The 27,825-nt window shown below is 27.8% G+C and overlaps 1 protein-coding gene across 2 annotated transcripts in view; it reads left to right on the forward strand.

The window, feature by feature from the left end:
• The first annotated feature begins 348 nt into the window (after positions 1–348).
• Positions 349–27,825, forward strand: part of LOC136084073 (uncharacterized) — a 185,511-nt gene continuing 158,034 nt past the window's right edge. For both annotated transcript variants that reach the window (XM_065804189.1, XM_065804190.1), the window contains exons 1-2: positions 349–395; positions 25,007–25,155. In XM_065804189.1, the coding sequence (XP_065660261.1) occupies positions 25,080–25,155 (76 nt within the window). In that variant the 5' untranslated portion in view covers positions 349–395; positions 25,007–25,079. The remainder of the gene's footprint in view (positions 396–25,006; positions 25,156–27,825) is intronic.

The following is a 27,825-nucleotide window of genomic DNA, read 5'->3' on the forward strand; positions in this document are numbered from 1 at the left end:
TAAATTATATATATTATAAATAACTCAATATAATATAATATCGAATTTCCTGCATTTGGTATTAATTTTCCCACAAACAAAACATCATTTTTATACCATTTAGTATATGTAAATACCGTTAAAATCTGCTCATTAAAACTAAAAAAATAATTTAAATTGACATCATTTTGGCCTCAACACCCCCCTCCCCATTGCCAATTAGTGTCAAACTTTCCAGCACTTCCTCCCCCCCCCCCCCATATTTACTGACATCATTTATGGATGACCCCTTTGTTAAAAATTTAATTTTTTATTTGGTTACCGTTGGAAACAAAAACTGAATATTGAAGTGAATTGAGTCTAAGAATCAATATAAAATTTCAAAGTATTTTTTTCGTTGACGTAAAACTAACCTGGTAATATAATTATTTATTATTGCTTTTAATTTTTATTTCTTATTGTTGTCATCGTTTTACTAATAGCAATAGTAAGTTTTATTTTTGTACTACTTTATTATTATACAAAAAATTACAGCAAGTAAACGCAATTGTTCTTATAATTGAAAACGCAAGTGTTCTTATAATTGAAAGAGTGGTAAAAGTATTAGAGACTTAGTCCGTAAAGTATTTAAGACACGTTTAAAAATAAAAATAATAATAGTAAAAAAAAAAAAGAAATCGCAAACACCTTGTACTAAAATAGTTTATCCAAAACTATTTTAATTTAAGTAAGTGTAACTTTTACACTTAAAAATTGCACTTGACATATACTTTTAAAATATGAGTTTTGAGCTATATTTTTAAAATATTAAGCGTAGTGTGGCTGCAAAGACCTAAAAATAATTACCTCTTGCTTTTATCCAAATTTTAAATTATTTTAAACCTTTTAAATATTTAAAATTTTATAATATTTAAAAATAAAAAAAAAGATATATTATTTAAAATACATTCACGTAACTTTAAATCTTGAAATGTCACATAATTAATGACTTGTTCAATTGAAAACACACACGCGTATTTTTAAATTTAGAAAAATGCCTCATAGTCTTTAAAATTTTTACGGCATTTTATTTTTAGAAAAAAAAATGGCGTTTCAGAACGAAAAAAAAGAAGAGTAATATTAAACATTTTGCGACATTATGCTTTGCAATGTAAATCTGTGCTTTTTCATTTTTACAGGGTTTTGCTTTGAGTTCGAACTGTTGTAATTGTAATAATAACAATAACAGAACAATAACAATTGTTATTGAATTTACTTTTTTAGAAAAAATAACAACACCTGTGCATTGTAATATTGTAATAAAATAACAATAAATATTTTATTGCAATTTATTTTCATAATACAAAAACAAAATCTTTAAAAAATGGTATTGTAATGACCCACTACTGTAACAATAAAGTTGTAATTCATCTTTGTAATGCAAAAGTAATTTATTTTTATTGTAATAAAAAAAATTATTGTAATGTCAAAATAAATAATAGTCAAGTCTTCGAGTCATGTGGCCTTAAAATATTACAACTAATATATAATTGAAATATTACAGCTAATATATTATTTTGACTGAATATCACTTGTCAGTTGCAAACTTTAAATAGCTCTATAAACGTCAGTTTGATCTGACCTGTTCCTCTTTTACTGCTGGGAGTAGTTATGTTTACATGATTAATTACTACCAGTTCTTCGACTTAGTTATTTGCCTTTACATTAGACACCTATCCAATTCTTTCGATAATTACTAAAATATTACTCTAATATAACTTTGTCTTTTGTTTCCCTGGGGCTTTTATGGCTGCATGTGTTCCATAAAGTAACTGGATTTTTAGGTCTATTTGCAAAGTTATTCAAGAATTTTGTTACATAAATCAAAAACAATAATAATTTGGTACTCTATACTGTCCCATTTTTCAAAAATGAACCCTAATACAAAAATAAAAACGGTTGCCATGAGCGCCCCTGAATGTAATGTTTATTAAATATACGTAATATACATACTTCTTTGACTTTCCTGGCTTTACTTCACTTCTCAAAATAACTAAAATTTATATATGTAAATGACAGCTAAAAATGAGGGTCGCCGGCTCCTCTGAATTTTTTAGAGCGCAAATAATAATAAATGCGTGGAAAAAGAACCTAAATACTTTAAATTACAATAGCTATTGGACTTTGAAATAGCAACCAGACAATCTCTAATGGACTTATTATAAAAGGACAAAAATAGACTTCGACAAAGCACTAATTGCAACAATTTTAATTACAACTATCAAAAATGAATTGTCTATAAAAAATGTTTGTCTTTCTAGACAATCATTTTAAAAACGGACACTAAATGAACAATCTCGATTTTTTAATGAGGTATAGAAGATCTATTTAATATATAATTTGGACTTATAACGAGTAATTAAATTTTCACTGCAGCATCGTTTCAAAAACTGAAAACGAGCACAAAATTAAAAAGACAATTTTTCTAACAGAAGTTCATTTTTTAATTTTTTGTCCAGCGTGTGCTGTTGATTAAAAAGTTAATGTCTATTTAAAAACCTCAAAATGGACTATTTTGTGCTCAATTGAAGTTCATTAATTACTCAGTTCAGTTGTTTTTCAATTCTCATTGAATGTGCGTGAAAATTTATTTTTAAAATGCCCTCTCCAGTTTGGGATTACTTCAAAAAAGTTGAAGGTAAGTTTATCATTTAAAAAATTTTCCTTAGTCACTAAAATCTTTATCACCTTCAATAAAATTATTTTAAAAATATGTGATCAAGGAGTTGTCCTTTATAAAATGTGGATTAGTAAGTAGAAGATTCCAATAGGTGTTAAAATTTATTTAGGTTTGTGAATAAAACAATAGTGAAAAAGAAAAATGTTTTTTACTTTCATTTTATTGATGAATATGTACGCAAGTTTTAAACAATAATTAATCATGGGCAATGATCGTCATTTGGAGTTTTGATGTCATTTCAATATTTTTTTAATATTATAAATTTACTACATAACAATCTTCAAATAGTACGGTAATGAAAGATTTCTGGTTTTATAAAATCAAGTAAATTTAGACAAAATCATAGACACCAAATAGACAAAAAATTATGCTTTGTAGACTTATGAAGTGAAAATTATTTTTTAACTGAGCAATCTTAGGACACCATCAAAAATTTGATAGACACAACAAGGACAAAAAATTAAACATTTGTTGTGTCCATTACAACATACAGAATTGTCTATGTCTGTGTTGTAAGTCTATCCATAGACTAGTCTGGTTACTACTTTGAAATAGTAATGCAATACTCCATAATATTTATTGTAATTGTTTTTCATCCCAGCAATATTATACAAAAGTTATTGTAATCGTTTTACATCACAGAACAAAAACAATACAATAGTTATTGCAACTGTTTTTCATCACAGCAATACAATAAAATAAGTAATGTTTTAATTATACCTTTGGTATTCCAATACAATATTATTGTATTGCAACGTGTTATTGTATTTAATTTTTACAATTGCAATTACAACAGTCCAAACCCTAGTTATGCGAAAATATTATTTAAATTGTACGGAAATATAAATTATTTTATGCAGAAATATAAATTAAAATAAGAAAATCAAAATAAGAAAATATAAATAAGAATTTTTAGAGTTTTTTAAAAAAAGTTAAAGTATAAGCTTGGTGGTGGCCATTTCAAACTCAAGGAATCAGTTTATTTCATAAATTACCGGGGGTTTTTTAATATCTTATTTTAACTTTATACTTTTGATTTTGATTTTTTGATTTTAATTTATTTTTCACACCATTGAACTTATTTATGAACTAGTACTTTAATTTCGATAAGAAATAATATAGCTGCAATGACTTTTGTATCAAAAATCTTCCAATTGTCGCAAATAATTGAAAATTCTTTTTAAACCACTCAAACCGTCATTGTAGTTCATGACAACTAAAGCAACACCCAGATCTTAAAGCTTAATATTATTTTAAAAAATCTAGATTTTTGTAAGGGCAATACCTTATATGAGGACAACAGATTGCCTCCTGTTGGAGGCAATTTGTTGGAGCTTGAAAATAAACTATATAAGCTTATTACAATAAACTCATAGATATATTCAAAATTGATCCAACTTATTATATTGCCTCATGTTTTCGCCCAATTTCTCTAAAAAACATAACAGTTACGACTTTATTTTTTTGGGGTTTTACTCCTCTGAGAATTAAATAAGACACATTAAATGGTTATAATTAGTAGAAGACGAATATTTTTATACACGTTGTAGTTTTGGTAAAAAAAGTTCAACTGAAAATCCATTTGTTTTTTCATCAAGGTATTTATCTATGATGAAAAAACAAATGGATTTTCAGTTGAACTTTTTTACCAAAAATATTAAGATCCTTTGGTTAACATCTAATACACGATTCGATGTTACACATTTTCAAGCATTGGAAAAGGAGTTAAAAAAATGTTATGTTCAGTTAAAAGTTGATTAGCATTTTATAGGGAAGAGTTTAATTTTGTTAAACTGACACATCATAAAATTTACTTTAAATAAAAATTTCTTTACTTCTCTTGGCTTAACTAATAACACCAAAACATATTACTTCCCAGTGGGCACAGAAAGTGCATTGGACGTCTTAAGACGTTGTACAGACTTTTTACGTCTGTAGAACATCTAATAGACTTTTTACAGATGTCCATCCCTGCTGGGTTTGCTTAACAACTCTGTTACAAGTGGTTTAGTTAATAGGACGTCGCACTGACGTCTTAGGGATGTCTCTCCCTGCTAGTTTTGCTCGACAACTTACAAGTGGTTTGTTACAAGTGGTTTAGCTAATAATAAAAACCCAAGAATATTATTAAAAATTAATTTCTTTGGTAATAAATATAAAGCAAAAGCGAATTATTATGCAAATCAGTATATACATTTATTTCTTTGGTAATAAATATAAAGCAAAAGCGAACTATTATGCAAATCACTATATAAATTTATTTCTTTGGTAATAAATATAAAGCAAAAGCGAATTATTATGCAAATCACTATATAAATTTATTTCTTTGGTAATAAATATAAAGCAAAAGCGAATTATTATGCAAATCACTATATAAGTTTATTTCTTTGGTAATAAATATAAAGCAAAAGCGAACTATTATGCAAATCACTATATAAATTTATTTCTTTGGTAATAAATATAAAGCAAAAGCGAATTATTATGCAAATCACTATATAAATTTATTTCTTTGGTAATAAATATAAAGCAAAAGCGAATTATTATGCAAATCACTATATAAGTTTATTTCTTTGGTAATAAATATAAAGCAAAAGCGAACTATTATGCAAATCACTATATAAATTTATTTCTTTGGTAATTAATATAAAGCAAAAGCGAATTATTATGCAAATCACTATATAAATTTATTTCTTTGGTAATAAATATAAAGCAAAAGCGAACTATTATGCAAATCACTATATAAATTTATTTCTTTGGTAATAAATATAAAGCAAAAGCGAATTATTATGCAAATCACTATATAAATTTATTTCTTTGGTAATAAATATAAAGCAAAAGCGAACTATTATGCAAATCACTATATAAATTTATTTCTTTGGTAATAAATATAAAGCAAAAGCGAATTATTATGCAAATCACTATATAAATTTATTTCTTTGGTAATAAATATAAAGCAAAAACGAATTATTATGCAAATCACTATATAAGTTTATTTCTTTGGTAATAAATATAAAGCAAAAGCGAACTATTATGCAAATCACTATATAAATTTATTTCTTTGGTAATAAATATAAAGCAAAAGCGAATTATTATGCAAATCACTATATAAATTTATTTCTTTGGTAATAAATATAAAGCAAAAGCGAATTATTATGCAAATCACTATATAAGTTTATTTCTTTGGTAATAAATATAAAGCAAAAGCGAATTATTATGCAAATCACTATATAAATTTATTTCTTTGGTAATAAATATAAAGCAAAAGCGAACTATTATGCAAATCACTATATAAATTTATTTCTTTGGTAATAAATATAAAGCAAAAGCGAATTATTATGCAAATCACTATATAAATTTATTTTTAATTTAATCAAGAAAAACTTTTTTTTATTAAAACCTCATTATATTATATTAGGGTGAAAGCCAATTAAATATTGTATTAAGTTGGAAAGTTTATTTTTTCACAAAAATATCTAAACATTTAGCTTATAAAGCAGACATTCTAAAAATTTATAGACGATGAAAAATACAAAAAAAATTCTTTTAGAGTTTAAAAGCACTATTATAACATTTTTAATCATTATTTTTCGTCTTTTGGGGTCCCTATTATCAGTGCGCCTGGGCCACGTATGCCACGTTTGCGAGTGGCATTTGAGGCTCTTGACATCCCTGAATGTGTCCTCATTAATTTAAATAAATCATATTTTTAGAAAAACTTAACATAGTTGCTTGTGAGCACCAATAGAAAATTTTAAGAAAAAAAATTACTCAAAGAAATTGAAACCAAAAAGCATTTCATTCGTACAGATACCCGAGACTCGTTTGTTGTTATAATTGTAATATGGTTGTTACTTTTGAATAAGTTTATATTAAACATTTTAACTTATTTTTGTTTAGTGTAATTTTAAGTTTCAAGTTTAGTTTACCTTGATAAAAATTGTTTACAAAAAATCAAAGATAAGTTTGGCTATATTCATTATGATGGTTTTTAAGATTTCTTTTATATTACGTTTCTAAAAATTAAGACTATCATTTAATATGCTGATAAATTTATAGCAAGGTAGGCTTTATTAGCGCAATAAGCAGTATTAAGTTTGCTAAAAAAGTACTAGATTGCTAAAAAATTATTGCTGGATATACTTATTACATTTTTAAACAATGTTTTCATTCTCAATGTCTAAACAGTTTTCAAGCATTGTAATACATTCAATACAATTTTGCTTTACTTATGAATAATGACTTAATATGAACAATAAAAGTTTAAATTTATTGACATAAGAACATAAAATAACAAGCAAATTTTTGTTGATAAAATTAAGAACGTTCGTTAAGATTTAGTGAAACTACATACTTTTAAATGTTTTTCATCCAATTTGTATTAGATTTATTTTTATTTGTATTATATTATATTTGTATTATATTAATTTGTATTAGATTTGTGGTTTAAAAAAAAAACCTAAACATGGTATTACTGGATGTGATTATTGATCGATTAATAATAACTATTAAATTATGTAAATAACATAATAATACTGAAATGCGAAACATTATTTTTTAACAAATAAACAACATGAAAATAACTTTTTGAGTTAAAAAAATTGAAATGAAAATGAGTTTAAATTGGCTAGTAATTTAATAGTTTTTAGTTAGTATTTTCTTAATTTTATATTTAAACGGTTTTTAAATGTTTTTGTTTTTTTTGCTTTATTGAAAAAAAAAGATTTTTTTATTTGTGTATCGTCTTCTTTGTAAAAGAAAGTAGTATCGTCGTGCTACTTGCAAGAAAAATTGTAAGATTTTACGTATATATAATATTTAAAATGAATGTTTTATGTTTTATTTCAACTATTAGCTTTATTAAACATGGTCCAACGCCAAAAAAAGATTTAATAAAAATGAGTAACACATGTCCTGTAAACATGAAGGAGGCAATACACATGGTAATTAGGAATGGGAAAAGCGTAGATTCTATAAGCAAACATTATTATTAAAAGTTATTGGTAGTAAATAAGATAAACAAGTTAGAAAAATGACTTTAGCAGAGAGAGGTAAACTAATTACAATGCTTGCTGCAGTAAATTCTTTAGGAAACTCAATTTAAAGTGCATTTGAAAGACTCAATGATGTACGGTGCTCCACCCGGAACAGTTGGGATAGATTAGATGACACTTGATAAATTTTATTTATTTATCCAACCCTTTGTTACATCAACAAAATATTCAGAAGAGCAACCTGACTTATTGATTTTAGATAACCACGAGGCACTAATATCTATAGGGAAAACTGATCTAATAAAATAAAAAGGGTATGTTGATATGTTGGCATTAAAACCGCATTGGAGTAACAAGCTGCAACCAGAACTATGTATGGACCATTTAAAACCTTTTATAACTATGCTTAAAAGGCATTTATGGTAAACCATCTAAGTAAACCCATAATAATTTATTATATTTTAAGCTTGATTGGTATTGTGTTTCGTTTAGCTTTAACTTCAAAAAATATAGAAAAAACCTTTTATATGTTTTTATATACAAATTTATAAAAGGTGTCAATGAACATTTCAATTCAATTCAGTAACTTTTACAGATAAAGACTTTTTGAACTCTAATGTGACTGATCGTCTAAACAAACTATTTTAAAAAACAAAAAAAAGACTCAGCCATGTCTGGGTTTTGAACTTTTATTTTCCGACTTCAACTAACCCATTATATTACATCATTAACCTATTACAGAGGTGGAAGAAAAAAAGAAAAAAAAGTTGTTTTTAAAAAATTTCTGTAAGAGAAGAAATTCGCAAAGCAAAAAATATATTTTATATTAACATAAGAAATTATAAATTCACAAAAAAAAAAAGACAATATAGATACAACATAAAAATTTAGCTAAAAAAACTTCAACAAAAAGAAGCTATCAATAAAGGAATTGACATAACAGATAGTGAAATGGATGACACCAGTAGTTTCAAAAATGAAACTGATTTTCAAAACAAGTTTGTTTTAAATGATTATGTTTTAGTCAAATTTACTACTAAAAAAAATTATTATACCTATTTTGGCAAAATTATTAACACTAAGCTAAGTAAATAAATTGAGAATGTTTTTAAGGTATACTTTTTTCAACAAAACAGCCCTTATTTTCTTAATTTTTTTAGAGGTTTCTCGAATTTCTGAAGTTGTATATTAATCATATTCTTGGTAAGCTACGTAGACCACTGATCCGTGGAGATGCTTCATGGGTTTCTCTCCATTTTATATTTCCTGAAAATTTAAAAACCTTTAATGATTCGCTTATTTAAAGAAAAACAAATAAATTAAGATTAGTTTGTTTCTTTTCTTAAAATAATATGATAATATATTATTTTAAATTGGTTAAATAATTTTAAATGTTAGATGTTTATTATTTAAATTTTATACTCATTCATTTGCAAAAAAATAAGCCTAAAAACAGTGTAAAGCGTCTTAATTTAACATTTTCAACATCGATTGGTCCCCTACCACCAACCCTATTTTCCCTACGAATAATTTACACTTGTCAATGTTAATTTACTGTGCCCCAGGTTACAGTTATTCACTGTACCCTTGTACTGAGGTACATTGAATAACTTAACATAAATCACTTAAAACCTCTATGTGAGTAGAAAGATAATAAATATTTATGTTTCTGTGATTTCTTATTTTGAACCATATATATATATATATATGTCAATACTTTCACCTTGAAAAAATATTTTTAACTTTTATTCTATTGAACACAGAAAAAAAACCTATCCACTGTGCCCCATCTTGCCCTACTGTTAGTTAGGTATATATATACATACATATATATATATATATACATATATATATATATTTTTCGAACATCGCATTAGCAATAAATTTGTAAAAAATTTAATAAAAATCACAATATTTTTTATACTTGACATGTTTCGTAGTCATACTACATTTTCAAAAGATTTAATTTACAATTAAAACTCTGGTAAATAAATTTAAACCTGAAGATAATACAGAGAAAAAATTAACGGACAAATAAACTTGTTAAAAACCAATTAAAAATTATATTACAAATTATGACAAAATAAACTTTCTAATATCAAAATATTAATAATAATAATAATATAGTAAGTTAGATAAATTTATAATATAATGAGATGTTTGTTTATTTTAATAAGGATTTTCCCATTTAATATGAAGTGCTTCTTTTATTTTTAATTTGTTAATGGTAGAGGCAGTATCTAAAATCTGAAAGCAATCATAATTAGTTAGTGTTTTACAATTAATGGATGAATTTAAATGTTTAAAAATATGCGATTGCTTGTCACTCGTAAGGTGCTCATTTATCCGTGTTGTCAAATGTCTGGAGGTTTCTCCAATATAACTGGCGTTACAGCCAGCACAAGAAAATTTGTAGACAACGTTAGATTTAAACATCTTAGGAAGTGGATCTTTTATGCAAAAATAGTTTTTTAATTTATCGGTTGTGAATATAAATTTGATTATTACATTTTTATTAAATTTTACATATATATATATATATATATATATATATATATATATATATATATATATATATATATATATATATATATATATATATATATATATATATATATATATATATATATATGTGCGTGTTTAAGCAACATTTCTCGTAGTACGTAAATTTATAATAAGTTATAAAAACATCAAAAACAGCATCATACTAACTAATTTTTCGTTTTTGTGATATTTCGGTCTAATTTGTATAGACCATCATCAGACGTAAAGTAACAATTTAAAAACCGTTACAATATAAAAGTTAAAAAAATCATTAAGAAGCCATTACAAGAGATATTTGCGCATAGTTAATTTCAAGCGACTCCCTTATTTTCCTTTCATGATAGTTGTTATTTATAGATAAAGCTTTTGGGTGCAGCCAGCCGAATATCCCATGGCATTCTTCGCAATTCTCAGTTGCTCCAGAAGCATGCCAATTGCCACTCATGCTATTAGTTTGGTGTTCTATGCTTCTTTGCAAAATTCTCTTTTTTGTTTCCCCAATATAAATTCCCCCACACGAACACGTAAGCTTGTACACCCCAGGGTTGCTGTTTGGCATTAAACTAGATTTGTTGTTACAGAGAATTGTTTTTAAATTAGATGGTGTCGTAAAAATAGCTTTGACATTATATGTTTTTAGTGCTTTTCGTAGTTTCGGTCCAAGTGTTGGTAGCCAAGGTATTTTCTAGTTTTTTTGCAACTTTTTTGTTAGGATTGCTTTTACTTGAAAGGTAATACGCGGCAATTGTTTCTAGATTTGATCTCTTATGACCGTTTTCAACAAACACATCTATTATTAACTGAATCTCGTTAATAATGTATTTTTCGGAGCAGATTTTGATTGCTCGTGATATGAAACCTTTAAAACCTCCAGTAATAATTGCAGGGTTGATATTTGAATCAACAAATATAAAACAACTTTAACATCACTGCTTACATCTGAGAAATTTTTAAGTATGCTCATATTACCAAGGTGCTCATATTACCCTTATCTACCTTATTTATTATTTTTATTATTTAACTTTTATTTCGCTGATTAAACAATATTACAGTTTTTCATATAAAATAAATAACATCGTAAACATAAAAAACCTTTATAAAAAACATTTTTAATCTTTTTAATTTATAACATATATATATACTGTTATAATCAGTCAGGGACTCAAAGAAGGTAAGGATGATGCGTTTATCATCACAACCTTTTTATAGAGCCCCTTTAGCCACTCATTGAAATAAAAACAAAAAAACACTTTAATTTTTAAAGAAAAATTAAAAAATTTTATAAAATTAAAACACATAAGAAGAAGAAAAAAAAAAAATAATAAATAAAAAAAAAAAATACAAAAAAAATTTGAAAACAAATACTGTAAACTATAATATATATGTCAGGAATTAAGGAGATGCATTTTAGTTTGTTGTTTAAACGATGAAATGCTTTTTAGGTCTTTAATATTTTTATTCCAACGATTCCATAATGATGGACCATGGTTTGTAATTAGAAAACTTGACTGCTGTGATTAAATTTTTCCTAGTTGATAATCATTCCTGGTATTTGAACGCAGATTATATTTTTCAGAAAATGATATAAGAAAGTTATCTGAAAAAACGCTTGGTAGAAGATTGTTTTTATATTTATACATAAAAATTAATATCTGTAATGTGTTTTATATATATATATATATATATATATATATATATATATATATATATATATATATATATATATATATATATATATATATATATATATATATATATATATATATAAATTATGTTAGTGTATTCTACAAACAGAGTGCTAAATGTTCTAAAAGAACAGAGCAATAATAAATTAGTAAAAACAAAATCTAATTTTTGATTACTTCATCGTTTCTTCTTTTGATTACTTCATCGATTCTTCCTGATGAACCTACTGATGGTGAAACACAGTGTTGAAGTAATCAAATATTAGATAAGTGTCTTTACTAATTTATATATATATATATATATATATATATATATATATATATATATATATATATATATATATATATATATATATATATATATATATATATATATATATATATATATATATATATATATATATATATTCCTTACGTTTATGCGTATTGCTTTATTTTTGTTAGGTTGAACTTTTAAAATGCTACAAAGTATTTACATTAAAATCTTTTAAAATCTTTTTGACGTAAAAACTGCTATCACAGTTTAGGAAGAAGAGGGGTTCAGGTATATGTTACAGGAGGGAAGGGGTTAAGAATTGAAAAATATAGTGTGACGTGCATTATCGATGACCCATAATTGCATTTACAAACGATTTGTTTAACTAAAACAAAAATAAAAAAGATTCTAACTGATTTTTTTTATATTAAGAGAATAGCAAATAAATCTTTTTTTTTTAATGTCTAAATACAAAAAGTAGTTTAATTCTTATTTTTATTTCAAATATTTATATGTCAAATAGAATAAGAATACATAAACTAATACAAAAGCAGTAATATAAATAATTTTAATTAACATTAAAAAAAAAAATTTTTTTTTCTAAATTCTCCTTATCCAGTTAGAATCTTGTCATATCAACGCGAATTACTTAATGACATAATTCATTTTGCTAACGAAAATCGCAAGAACTTGCATGTAGTTTTAACTTACGTTACACAATTTAAAACTAAAATGTGCTTTAACTAAGCATCGCTATTCAAAACTTTAAATGAAAAAATGACTTAAATTTATTAATTTTGGTATTAAAGGTATATTCTAAATAAATTTTCATGTTTCTACATCAATATTCATTTGCTAAAAGTTGACAAAAAAGAGAATAAAATTTGACTATTTGTTCATTTTCCGCCGTGGAATTGCCCATAGGGATTTATTTATTTATTATTTGGATTTCATCTCGAAATCCAAAATTCGAGAATTCCGGAATTCGTTTTCATAATATAGTTTCGAATTCCGAAAGTTTTTCCAGCGAATTCCGAAATTAACGGGTGATGCGGTAGTTATCGTGCAAATCCTAATTACATTATTTGAGCATAATAATTAGTTTTTGTGGTTTTATGCGTAGGCATAAACGTTCTATAAAATATAAACTTTATTATTTGAAACACAATTATTTAAAATGAGGTTAAATGCAGCTGAACGAGAATCTTTTCGAAAGCGTCTAAAAATGTTTTTTGTAAATAAACCTCATATAAAAAAAAAAATCGTAAATCATTTTGAAAAGGAAGGATTTGCTCGAAGTACAATATATGATAACCTAAAAAGACTTGAAACTGTTCAATCGTTTTCTGATAGAAAGCACCCCGATAGTCCGACATCCTGGACTAGAGAAAAGAAAGCCGAATTAACGAGACTTGCCAACAATCGAAAAGGGGTCAGTCAGAGAAAAATAGGTATTAAGTTCGGTGTAAATCAATCGACAATTGGTCGTCAGTTAAAAAAAATGAATATTAAATATAGAAAACGTGAAAAGACTCCAAAATACACTATAGAACAACAAATAAAGGCAAAAAAAAGAAGCAGGAAACTAGTTAACCAACTCTATAACACAAAATCGCTTTTAGTCATCGATGACGAAAAATACTTTTGTTTTGCAGGGGACAACATGCCTGGAAATTCTGGATGCTACACAAACAACAAAAAGACATGCCCAGAAAGTGTTCTTTTTATAGGAAAAGAGAAATTTCCAAAAAAATTATTAATGTGGATAGCCATATCTGACCGTGGTATGTCCAAGCCATTGTTTCGCACTTCCAAGGCTGTAGCGATCAATTCATCAATCTATATTAATGAATGTTAAGAAAAACGACTTCTTCCATTTATTCACAAGTATCATGGAGACTTTAACTATTTATTTTGGCCAGATTTAGCAAGTTCTCATTATTCTAAAGATTCTCTAAATTGATGGACCAATATGTCTATCACGTTGATAAAGAATCCAATCCCCCAAATGTGCCTCAAGCACGACCAATTGAAAATTTTTGGGACATTTGGCACAGAAGGTTTACGAGGGAGATTGGCAAACTTCAACAGAGCAAGTTTTGATTGATTGCATTAAACTAAAACTACAAGAAATTGATTTAAACTTTTTACAGTCGCATATGAAAGGCGTCAGAGCAAAATTGAGATCAATTGCAGATGGTGGTGTTTTTTCATATAAAAAATAATATATTTTTATTAAAAGATAAATGCTTTATTTAAAAAAAGTATAATAGTAGTTTGTTTTTTTATTTATAAATAAGTTATTGGCGTTTTTATTTTGTCCGATAACTTCCGCATCACCCGTTATTGCAGTTAACGGTTTCATGTCTTCTTGTAACAATTTTTATATTTGGTATAACCTCGTGTTTGTGTCGTATATTTTACGATTTTCAACAGATTTGCTTATTGGAGTGCGGTATGTATTAAATTATTTGCACCAATATTTTTTAAATAGGTAAGCAAATAATAGCAGGAAAAATAGCAATTTTAATTTAACAACATTATTTGATAACTATTTAATTTCAATTTTGTTTTGTTCAACAAGTTAAATTATTATTAACAGTACATCCTAAAATGTCTTCAAAGGAAAGTTATTCGGAATGCACAAAACAATTTAAAAATCAAAATTCTGTTTGGATTCATTTTTTAAGAGGATCAAAAAAACTTACAGCAAAATGTAAAATATGTTATGAAATAGTAAAAACCGCTGGTTCAACGACAACACCGCAGCACATGCATTTAAGAACAATACACAATATTTCTCATCATCTTGCACAGCATCCCGTTTTAATGTATTAAAACGGGATGCTGTGCAAGATGATGGTCCAGAAAGCAGCGCATCAAAAATGATGGTTACAAACTATTTATTCAACAAAAAAGATGAATCATTTTCTGAAATCGTATCACGAATGTGTGCCTTGGATAATATGCCATTCAAAGTTTTCTGTACGTCTATCGATTTGAGAAATTTGTTTTTGGCTACAGGCACTCAAGACTATGTATTACCAAAATCACCTAACTCGATTCGCAAAATGGTTTTGAATACGCACTAAAAAAGCGTAACATCTTTTAGATTATTGAATCTTTCCTTTTCAATCGTAGTTTAAAAGTTGTCTTCGATGGCCAGCACTCTTCTTCATATCCTGTAACTTCAGGGGTTCCTCTAGGTTTAATCCTTTGCCCTATACTTTTTTATACTTTTTAATTTACATTAATGATCTTCCAGATATTCTCACATCAAAGGTGGTATTGTTCGCTAATGATACTACCACTTATTCTTGTCATGATAAGAAATCAACACTCTCTGATTGCTTGGAGGGGGCATTTGAGCTTGAAAAGGATCTCACTTCTACTACAGCATTGGGCTCACAGTGGCTGGTGAACTTTATTTCAAATAAAATCAAATTTTTCAGCCAATCGTTATCGCAATAATTTAGATCTTCCTATATTTATGAATGGTAATATACTCGATGAGTCATCTACCCTTCACCTTCTAGGATTAACTCTTACTTCCAATCTTCCTTGGAAACCATGTATCAAATCCGTTGCAAAATTAGCACCTGCTAGGTTTGCATCTCTTTATTGAGCTCGACACTTTTTTACTTCGGATTCTATTCTTTATCTCTGTAAATTTCAAATCCGGCCCTGTATGAAATACTGTTGCCATATCTGTGGTTGATCTCATAATGATGCCCTTTCTCTTTTAGACAAGGTTCAAAAACGCATTGTAAACATAGTTGGACCTGCTCTTGCAGCCAACCACCAACCATTATCATATCGTCGTAATGTTGCTTCTCTTTTTATTTTCTACAAATACTATAATGGGCTGCTCTAAAGAGCTAGCGTCCCTTGTGTCATCTACTAAAATTAATTCTCATGTTACTCGTCATTCAATTTAGTCTCATCCTTTTTCTGTGACTGTTCCTCAATGCTCCAAAAACTCTTATTTGTCTAGTTTTTTTCCTCGAACATCAGCTCTTTGGAACTCGCTTCCCTTATCTTGCTTTCTGATTCATATAATTTGCAATCTTTTAAGTTGTCTGTCAATCGTTATCTTGCTCTACAATCATTATCTTTTCTTTTCCTGTAACTTCCAAAGTTGTTGAAAACTTTGCTCAAAGATTGGTATTTAACACTAACATGGAAACTTCCAGTCAGAAGCTGACGATGTAATAGAAGTGGTGTTGGAAGAACAAACTAAGCCCTTAACATTAAATCAAAAGTTGGAGAACAAAACTCAATTGAATTTATTGTCCAACATAACGTCCAACTCAGCTAAACAAATAATGAATAGGAGCTTATTTTCAAAATAAAATCTGAAATGAAATTCTTTGAAGGGAGCGGCGTTGAAGGCAAAATATTAGAGTTCATCTACTCATATTTGATTTTGATTCTGCCATCGAGCGTGGAGTCTGAGGAAGCCTTTTCAATTGCTGGTAACTTTTGTACAAAAGTTCGAACGAGACTCGGAGATGCAGCGTTAAGTGACCTCTGCTTCCTCAAGGCATATTTTAGGCAAATAAAACAATAATTATATATTTTTTATTATTAAATGATATATCATTTTTAGATGTTTCTGTACTAATTGAATTTGGTATAGTTTTATGTTCGATTATTTTATTTTAAAAGAAAGTATTTTTTATGCAATAAATATCAATGAATTTTCTCAAAATAGTTATTCTTATTATTTTTATAGAAATAAAAAAATTTAAAATATTTTCGGAATTCCGAAAAAATTTAATTTCGAATTCCGATTTTTTTTATTTTCGTCAAAATTTGCATTCCCTTATTGCCCATATATAAATATAAATAAAAATATATATATATATATATATATATATATATATATATATATATATATATTTATATTTTATATTTATATATTATAACCTGGTATTTGCTGTCCATGATGTTGTTGTTTTTTACAGTATCGGGACAAACTTTCTTTGGGGATATTAAAGTCTTTGGCTATTTTTCGTATAGATTTGACTTCTGATAAAACAGCATCAACAGCATTTTTTATAACATTTTGAGGAGTTAATGCCCTCTCTGTTTTTTTTATAGCTTCGCATGTGATCAATGTGATCTATCTATCTAATCAATTTAATATAATATTTCAAAAAGTTATAAAATAAAAAATTGAAAACTCTTGAAATATAAGTCCAATCGCAATTGGGTTTAGTTGAAATATACGGCAAACTTGCCCCGCCAATATTTTACCAACAAACCCCGACAGCTATTTGGTCACAAACTCCCCTTCCGATCCCTAAAAAATGTAAATAATAAAAAATGGATGGTTGGACAGATTTCACAGAACCATGCAAGATAAAACTCAAATAAAGTTTACGTGATATGGTCGCTTGATGCAATTGCTTTTAGAAATCGATAAAATAAAGAAGTTATAAAAAATAAAAAAGTTATAAAAATGTACAAAAAACACATAAATCACAATATTTTTTATAAGCATGTGTAATTCCCTACAATACTACAGTGAAAGATGAAATTGTCAACTAGAAATATTTCTTGAGATTATTGGCACTTTCTGATAAAAAGCTTTGAAGATAAACGTAACTCGTCAACTTACCCCTACTGCCATCTAGCCCCTGTCTTCCTTAATGATTAGAGTCTTGCAAATGTTAAAAAAAAAGGAATTTCGGCATCAAAAATGATCAGTCTCACGTTTGGGACAGGGTGATGGCTTAGATAAAAACCTTCCTACGCCACTGGTGCCCAGGGTCAACTTTTGTTCAATGCTTCAAACTTTGGATTCCTGGGTATATTGAATTAAGCATGAACTTTACCGTTTATTGTCCGTATGTATACTATCACACTACAATTTAATGAAAACAATAATTAATTTTGAATGTAATTATATATTTCATCAAATGTGAATTATGAAGACTAGTAAGATCACACTAATTTCACTTTGTAGACAATAAATTCAAATGATTGAATCCACTTTTTAAGTGCCTTAACTTAAGTCAGTTGATGATCTTCTAAATCAAGTTCATCAAGAAGTTTAGTATTTCTTTTGGTCGTTTTGATAAATGCCGGACAGCCTCAATGCGCATACTCTATCTTGTTTAAGACGTTTGTTGAAGGAACTGCCCAGTTGCCTCAGTCAAAGTTTACCAACGCATGGTGCTACAACCAAAAAGGTCACAAAACGATTGGATGTTGCCAAAATAATTCTTGACTACAATAGAGGATTCTACAGAATAAACGCTAACTAGATTAGACTGCGCACTGAAAGGCATGACCAAAACTTGAGGATTTTTCTTGAGAAGGATGGCTTGCACGTCTTTGTATACACCGGACATATTAGCCCAGTTATCATAGCCCTAGTCCTTGCAGTTCTTTAAATCAATTTGGCTTTGATCCAAAGCGTCTATAATCAGCTTCGCAATATTATAACCCTATTTTTTTCTCCAGATTTTCTACTTTCAGAAAACGCTCTTTTATTATTGATTGGTTGTCAGATCCTAGACGGACAAATTGAAGAACGAAAGTGATTTGTTCCGTATGAGACACGTCCGGAGTTCCATTAACAATAATGGAAAAATTAAATAGCAGCGATAACAGTTTCACCATATGCCATAATGAAATCCTTTTGAGTTCTCCAACTCAAATAGTGCGCTTGCATTCTTGTTCCTTATTTTTTGTGTCAAGAAAATTCTTCTAGATGGAACTGTGGTGTCTTATTGTGTTTCCTCAACAGCTCAATGGTGGCTACTCTTCCAGCATGTTTGATGAAGCCACACAAATAAAAACATAATATTGAAAAGAAGATTACATCTAGATTAATATTCCAAGCAATATTAAAATTACTTTATGAACATAAACTGCTAACACACCTCGAAAACTTAGATTTCTTGAAGCTAAATGGAGAGTGATGTCCGGGACCCAGCGTTCTTATTGACTTTTCAAGTTGTGAATCGATCCCGGTTTGATTTTTCAAGGCTTCAAAGGCTGATTTCCAGACGATATAGTGATTTCTGTGTTGAACATTACACTGGTGTCTTTTAATCTTTTCTCATAGCTTTTGCCAATTATTATTTATTCCGTCATTCCATGTCAAGAGGAAAGACTGAAATTTAGGGTGAAAATTATGCTTTTGTCCAAAATAGAGCAGGGAAAACAAACAAAAGCTTTTGCAGTTCCACTACAGATAAGCCAGTCTAACTTTGGATAAAACCTTCTTCCACAAAGCGGAGTTGTTTCTAACTGCTTGATCACCCAGTTGAATTGCTTCTTGGTCCTAAGTTAAAAAAAACATTTGAAAATTGTGGTGTGTTTTTGATATCTGCATATATTAAATGATATGTTTTTAGAATCTGAAAATATTAAATGATATATTTTTAATATCTGCAGGATTTCCTTAAAATAAGAATGCGCCCAAACTCTCTTCAGAAACCGTTGAAAAATTTGAATGGGAAGATGGCTTTCTTGGACTCAAGGGTTCATCAACGCTGTTGGTAGCATGGCCCGTCTAAAAAAGAATTGCTTTTACAGTTTTGGAATGAAATTATGAATATAAGATTGTGAATAAAAAAATAAAGCTGTTAACCTATACCTTTACTATTTAGTCGGACGGAGCTATAAGATGCCTTTTTTTTAACATTCTCAAAGCCATACTCTTCCAGTGTAAGTTTTTCTTGTATTCTTGTACAACTTTTTCTACAGCTTTTTTTCTGCCTTGGGACCCTAAATCATGCTTTCAAAAACTGAAAAATGAAAAATTTTTACTCTAAGATTTGCTTACTATTTTTAAATAAAATAAAAAAGTTTTTCATTTGAATTGAAATCAAAAAATTCTTATATAGAATATAATTCTCAAAGGAATTAAAAAGAAAAAGAATCAAATGCAATTTCACAATATCAAATTAATTGGAATGAATGTATTGAGAAAGAATATTTGAAAAGTGTTGAAATGAGAGTAACTTAACTAATTTATGTAACTTAACATTGATAATATTTTTAAAACAAGCCTTTTGTTTGGATAAGTGTTATGTAATTCAAATTTTAACGATATTTAAATTTGAGCCGTTGCAATCAGTCCTTCCATGTTGAAAAAATATAAATTGTAAAATTTCCATTCGACTTAAATTTCATTTCATGTTAAAAAATTCTAAAAATCTTACAAAATATCATACAGAAAAAAAAAGTCTTCTATTTGGTCTTAAATTTTTTGCTTAAATTTATTTAAATCTTTCTTTTTTTTTTTGCTGTTTGATAATTTGTCTGTTCAAAAGTTTGCCGTTTGATAAATTTACAATAAATAATGCATATATAAATTTTGGCCGGAGTAAGAAGAGAATTTGTATCTTAAACTCTTTACCATTATGGCGCGCAATAACGTAATTTTTTAGCGCCTAATTCTGTAAAGTACCAAAATGCGAACTCCGAGAACTATCGTTTCGAGATCTTACGAGTTTCGTCGAGTTTGGGGTGCGCCGTGTACAGGTCCGCCCTCTTCTCAAGTCCATCAATACAAGACTACAAATTACAATTGCTTAATAAAACGGAAGCATTAATTAAAAGTATGAGTTGGAAAGCTTTCTTCTTTATTAACAAAGGTCAAAAAAGTAAAGAAAATATCTTTTATAATAATTGCGGCATAAAAACATCAAATTATCCTAAACAAATTTGCAATATATCTCCATTTGAAAACGATCTGAAAGATCTAATAAAAAGCATTAAATTTCGTAAAGTATACAATAATTTCCAAAGCAAGTTAAAAGATGACATATCTACCATTTGCAATAGTAATCTTACTTACACTTTTTTCAATAAAACATCACATTAATATATATAAAGAAAATTACACATTTTGCTTATAAATCACCTCAACATACAAAAAATCGAATACAAAAATAAAAAATCAGAAAAATAAAGACTGAAAACGAATATTACGTTTTCAATAAAATTGACATTAACACGTTTTTAAATTGTTTTATAATTTTAAAGTCATAAAGAAAATTTTACAAACAATAAGCGGAGGTGATACAAAATTTTACTAAATACAAAACCATTATAAATATAATGTCTATAAAATTCTGAGCTTTTTTGAGTTAATTAATTAGTACTTTTCAGTCTGTTCAATGTTTTTTTTCACCCCAATAGTTCCGTGTAAAACTGTATGAATTAACATTGCTATCCTAAACATGATACCAATTTTAAAAACCTATTCTTCCGAAATATAATACATGCAAAATGTTATATAAATTATTTATAATACATGATAATGTATTGTAATATGCTATACATGCAAAAATATTTATTTATAAATATAATTTTCTTACAACTTACAACGTGGCCGAGGGGATTCCGCTTCTGGTAAACCGAGAGTTCCAGTTTTGTCTCTCGATATCAAAATTTTTATTTATTAATTAGTGCACAAAGGTTGTTTTTTTGTTGCTGTACACTTTTGTGCACTAACAAAATAAAGTTCTTACCATATAAAGAAAAAGCGCATTACGTGCACTGCACATAGACTGTTACAGCCGTAAAAGCCCGTTAACAGGCTGTAACGACTCCGTTAACGGAGTGTACACATCGAGTAAGTAAGATTTAGGTGTAATTGATTTTACGATCAGCATAAAGATACATTAACTAAGGGTTTTGATTTAGTCAGATTTTACAATATCAAATTAATTGGAATGATTGTATTCGGCTTTAGCCTCGCTGAATCTTTTTAAAATTGTGTCATAACTAACACCCGCTGCTATTTCAACTTCAATGGACAAAATGGATAAATCATATTCTTTCTTGGCTCATCGTGCTTCTTAAGTAGGTTTTAATCAGTTTTGACTTTGAGAAGCTTCTCTTAGCAGAAGCTGTACTTACTGGAATTGAGAGTATGACTCTGATTGTTACGTAAAGATTTGGATATATTTCTTCAAAATTATTTTCTAAAATGTACTGTACAAGTTGCTTTGATTTATTTATATTTTCTAAAAAAATGGATTTTAAAATTTGCAGTTCTTCATAAAGTTCGAAAGGACCTATGTTGCGATTTTCACCTTCCCGAAGTATTGTACCTAAATTATTTCAATGCTTGAGCAGGTCCTCTCTTGGCAAAAATCTTAAATAATTGATATCGTAAATAAAACCAAAACGGTCAAAATATTCATTAAGCGCTTTGAATCGACATTTAGTGTTGACTATGACTGCGTCTATCATTGCGTTGAAAAAATTTACTTTGTACTATGTTTCAGAACACTATATAGGTTCATCCATGTATTCATAACCGAAAATTCGTCTATTTCGTGCTATTCTTTTTTTTTTAAATTGTGACTCGTAAGCGCTTTTTTCCATAAACAATCGAGCATCAGCGTGTGAATTACAAATGCTCTTTATTTAATGAGTCACAAATTTTATCCGTTGCCAAATCTTTATTGCGTTCAAACTCTTGGGTCACAGCTGACTCAAGTTACATTCGACTCTGAAGCTGGTTCTGTTACAGAAACCAAAAAAAATTGGATTCATCAGAGGACTCTGGAGCAGTAACAGTTGAAAGGGGTTTCTTAAGAAATTTCATCATACTCATAGCTTGGTTTGATTTCTCTGTTTCAGTCTTTCTTTTTTTTTTTCGATGCGCCAGATTCCTATGCTCTTCCTATATCTCTATCTCTCTTTGGTTTTCCAGATATGATTTTGGACATATGTTTGGACTAATGAAAAAAATTTTAGTTAGGTACTTCCATGAATTTTAAGTTTTGAAATTATTTTTTTATGGTATTAACTTTAGGTCAAGATAGTTATAAAAGAAGCAAAACATTTTTAATTAAATTTTTAAATTTACGTGTAATTAATAAAATAAAGAGTTAAATTTTATCTATAACAGTTTGTAATATTCCCTTCGTTATTGTTTTTATTACAGATTGTAGTTGTAAGCTGCACTAAATGCTTAAATAATTGCACTATATTAATTATTTAAATTATAACTCAATAAAACAAGTTAGTTAGGTTTTAATAGAAAAAATGAAATTTTAATTCATTTTCATTTCTCAGATTTTATAACTGTTTTACTAATAATTTGACGTGTGCCATGTGCTGTAATCGAATAAAAATGGAATAGAATGATTTATAGATATGGAATGGAATATTAATATTCCTTGTTATTTATATAGTCAACGATACGTTACGCCTCAGAGCCAGAAAACAATAATAAACAATATTTAAAAACGCTTTTATATTTTCAGAAACGGTTAGAATAAGATTGATAATTAGAAAACGATATTTATTTAAAGTTGAAGTATAATACCGATGATAAAACCGACAAATAAACATATTTTCGTCCAGAAAAGCAAAATAAGATATGTAAAAAGATCATCAATTATAATTGAGATACAAAATTTAACTTTTTTTAGTATATTTTTGCAAGACCCCCTCAAGCGCGACGCTGATGGCAGTCGCCGACGCCTAACGCTGCCACTGTATATATATATATATATATATATATATATATATATATATATATATATATATATATATATATATATATATATATATATATATATATATATATATATATATATATATATATATATATATATATATATATATATATATATATATATAAGCTCAACTTCGGTAAAAACAGTAACTGATAATTATGACAAATGAAGTATTTGAATTAACAAAGTGAAATGTTTTTAAATGAAGTGTTTGATAAATAAAGTGTTTGAGGTAATATACAAAACTAAGTCGTAAAATACAAAAGTGTTAAACATTTTGATTTTAAAAAATTTATTAACTTTATTAAATTAATCCATTAATCATGGCCGATGACACGGGTTGTCAAGTGGAGGGGCATATTCGTCAATTTCTAAAAAAGTTCTTTATATCTAGAATTTTTTTAAAATAAAAAAAAATAAAAAATAGATCCTTTAAAAAAATAGTTGGGGTGCGCGTGTCCCCAAGCCTCTACGGAGTCATCATTTCTGTTAATACAGTCATAAAATTTTAACTTATGACTTATAAAATTAATATTTATAAAATTTTAATTTATGATGCAACCGTGGCGCAGTGGCTAGAGTTCTGGATCAAAACCAAAAAGTCCAAGGTTCGACGTCGGCTCTACCCAAATAAACTTCATTAGTAAGGAAGGAGGCGTAAGCTTCCTAGTTAAATGCTCTTCCGCAGTGCTCTGTGATAAGACCGTAAGGACTTTTGGAAGCACTTTAATAACCACATGCAAAAAAAAATTACAATTTTGATCAGGTCTGGTGTCACTAATATAGGTAAAAAGTTGCCAAAAAAGTGAATTTAAATAAAATTAAAGGGAAAAACAAAAAACAATAACTTAAAATATGTTCCTTTCCTTTTCCTTTTTTATCTTTTGCTGATAATCAAAACTTATGGCAGATAATCAAAACTAGGCTCCCCCACACCCCAAATGAGGAATGGGGGGCTAGTAATTTTAGGGGACCCATTGGGAAATTTCGGAGCTATTTTGCAAATTTAAAGAGGCTTTTTTTTGATAATCTTAGTAAAAAATTGTTTAAGATTTCGGGGCCCTAATTGCTGGATTTGGCAGGGTAATTCTCTGTCCCACCACCCACGGCACTCTATCTAAGATAAAAGTATTGGTAAGTCTTTTGAACTAAAACAACGGAATAAAAATAGCAATTTAATAAAATTACTATATAAATGAAATAAAATTAGTACATAAATAAAATGATCATAATAAAATTATTATGATCTGCTGTCATAATAATTTTATTATGATCATTGAAAATATTTTTATTTGCTGTGTTATGCATTTTTTAATACATGTTGAAAACTTTAGAAACAAAATAGAATTGAAGTTATCTTTACTCATTGATGAACTATATCTTATTTGTGGATTGAATGACAACAAAATGAAGACAATTTTAAAAATAATTATACTTGAATGCATGGTTTTTGTTATTTCTAATGATGTTACCAATCAAAATGGTTTGTTTTATCTTTTTTAATTAACAGTTCTCACAACAATTTTTTTGTTACATTATAATAATTTATGAAAAAAAAAAAAAATGATGGTAATTATATAATAAAAAAAACAAACTAAAATAAGTAAATTATTAAAATAAATTATTCTTATTAAAATTAATTAAATAAACTATTAGATAAATATTAAAATATTAAAACCGGTAAACCTAAAAACGATTACACTGAAATAGTTCCCTATATAAGTGCGGCAGGAACCGAGTAGCTTTGGATAGTCTAGATTGCCAGAAGATATTTTGTAGCGTGTCGAAGATGTTATTCAGGCCAAACCGAACCTTTCTTTCGGTGAAAACCGAAACAAAAAAAAAACGAATCAAATCGAATCGATCTTATTATTTAAAATGAAAAAAAAACCAACCGCAATGAAAAAAGCTCTCAACAACCGATAAAAAAATTTTGAAATACGAAAAATCTTATTTAATATTATATTATAAAATAATATACAATTGTTAAGAACAATTCCAATCGAGTTAACTTGATTTTGAACTTTAATTGCACATTTTAATATCTGGTGCAATGTCCGCTTTCTCTATGCTATCTTTCTAATTCTACTTCTTCTCACCTTTGCTCTATGATCCGTCGTTCTTCCTAAAATCATTTACTCTTGGTCTGTGAAGCGGGTTATGATCAAAAAGGGAACAATGTAAACTTAATAAAATAGTGTGCGAACAGCTTGTCGTTAACAAATGTTGCGGACCAAAATGGAGTAAGATTTTTAGGAGCTAGATATCAACGTCATGTGAAATGTGAGTATGGAATAAACTTTTTCTTTTACTAATTAATTTTTTATTTTGCTTATGCTTTTAATATTGTTTATAATTATTACCGTATAATATTTCTATTTTAAAAAGGGATATTTTGTTGTCTTTTTAATCTTTTTAAATATTTAAGATTGTGATTTTATTATTAACTGTGCGGAAATGAAATTTTCATGCATTTTATTTCCAAGTTTTGTGCATCTAGTGGAATACTTATTTTAATTTTATCTTTTGAACAAGGCAGACATAGTTTGTTTAAATGAAAATGATGACTTCTTCCTATGATAGCATCTTGACGAGTTTGGTGTGTTGCAATATTGACGAGTTGAGAAAACCATTTTTTTTCATAAAAACAACATATTTGTTAGTGAAATAAAAAGGAATTTTTACTTCACTAAAAATTTTCAAAAAACACATAAAACGCGATATCTCTTATGCGCATGCACGAAATTCTTCACTGCTACTGTGTGCACAAAAGGGTCATTGTGTCCAAGGGGTGAAGGTGACAGTTTAGTTCATTTAATGATTTCTGCCAAAAAAAGTTTAACTTAGTATCTGTTGCACGGTTTGTTGCTACTCTGTCACTCATTGTGTTAGTTATGTTTCCAATAATAGTACTTCGCACATCAGTGAATTGTAGCTGGTAGAAGTCACTATATAACTTGGCAAGATTATCAACAGATTTTGCAATGTGACTCTGATAGTCGTAAGCTGTACCTCTAGGAAGTTGATCTATAGCTACAACCATGCATACAGATTCTGTAGTTAAGTGCACAACATTTACCCTCCTGTGTTGCTGCATCAAAACCAAGTGTCAGATTTTTTGATGAGAAAGCTATTTTAGCGGTCAGTAAGTCTAATATTACACCTAGCTCATGCATCATTTGTTCCACAGTTGTGCAATGCGGAATGTGACTAAATCGATAGCCAGTGTGTTCTCCAAGTTTACTGAGCAGAGTTGGAACACTATGTGTAGGAACTTGGCACAAAAGCATGTCATATAAAAGTCCTCCAATATCTGCTGAGTAGCATTTTTGGTGTTTTGTGTTATTTGTTGCATTTGCTCCACTTTTTCCTGTAAAATCAGTATGTCATTTTGCGGTACTAGAATTTCGGAACTTTTGTCAGCAAGTTGTTGGCTTGACATAGCCTTTTGATAAGATAAGTTGCTTTGGGTAAATGTCAACTGTTGTTTTAAAATAAAAATGTGATTTTGAAGTTTCTTTAACTGTAAATTCAAATACTTTTCCTTTAACTTTTTTCGAAAATTATAGATTGCCTTTTCTTTGGGAGCAATAATCTGATTTAGATATTTTAATTGGTATAGCCGGGCCTTTGCCTTTTCTTTTAACTCTTTTAGATCCACTTTATGTTTTCGTTTTTTATTTGCCATTTCATTGCCAAAATGGTTAACCTCTTTTGCAAAATTTTTTTCCTAGGACTTAACTGATCAGCTCTCAACCTGGATAGTAGTGGTTCATGAGAAGAGCTTATCAAAGTGGGACCAGATAAAGAAGGAGTTAAGTGATTACTATTTGATACAGATAAAACACTGATGTGTTGAGAAGATAAAACAGAAGATCACAAAACAATTTTACTTGAGCTTGTGGTTGAATGCAATGGTTGTGGCATAGCAGATATTGATTTTTGGTATGCAAAGATATTAATAAAGTGTTTAGAATCCTTGAAAAATTACGTGCATAGAATTTGGATCTATTTACTTGTTGCATAATCTGACTACTATATATTTTGAAATTAAAAAGTTTATTGACTATTTCAACAGTTGTTTTAAATGATTCATTGTTGGATATAAATGTATTTAATATATGTCTATTTCTACAATCAATATTTAAATTAG

The sequence above is a fragment of the Hydra vulgaris genome, chromosome 08 (assembly GCF_038396675.1).
Source record: "Hydra vulgaris chromosome 08, alternate assembly HydraT2T_AEP".
NCBI lineage: Eukaryota > Metazoa > Cnidaria > Hydrozoa > Anthoathecata > Hydridae > Hydra > Hydra vulgaris.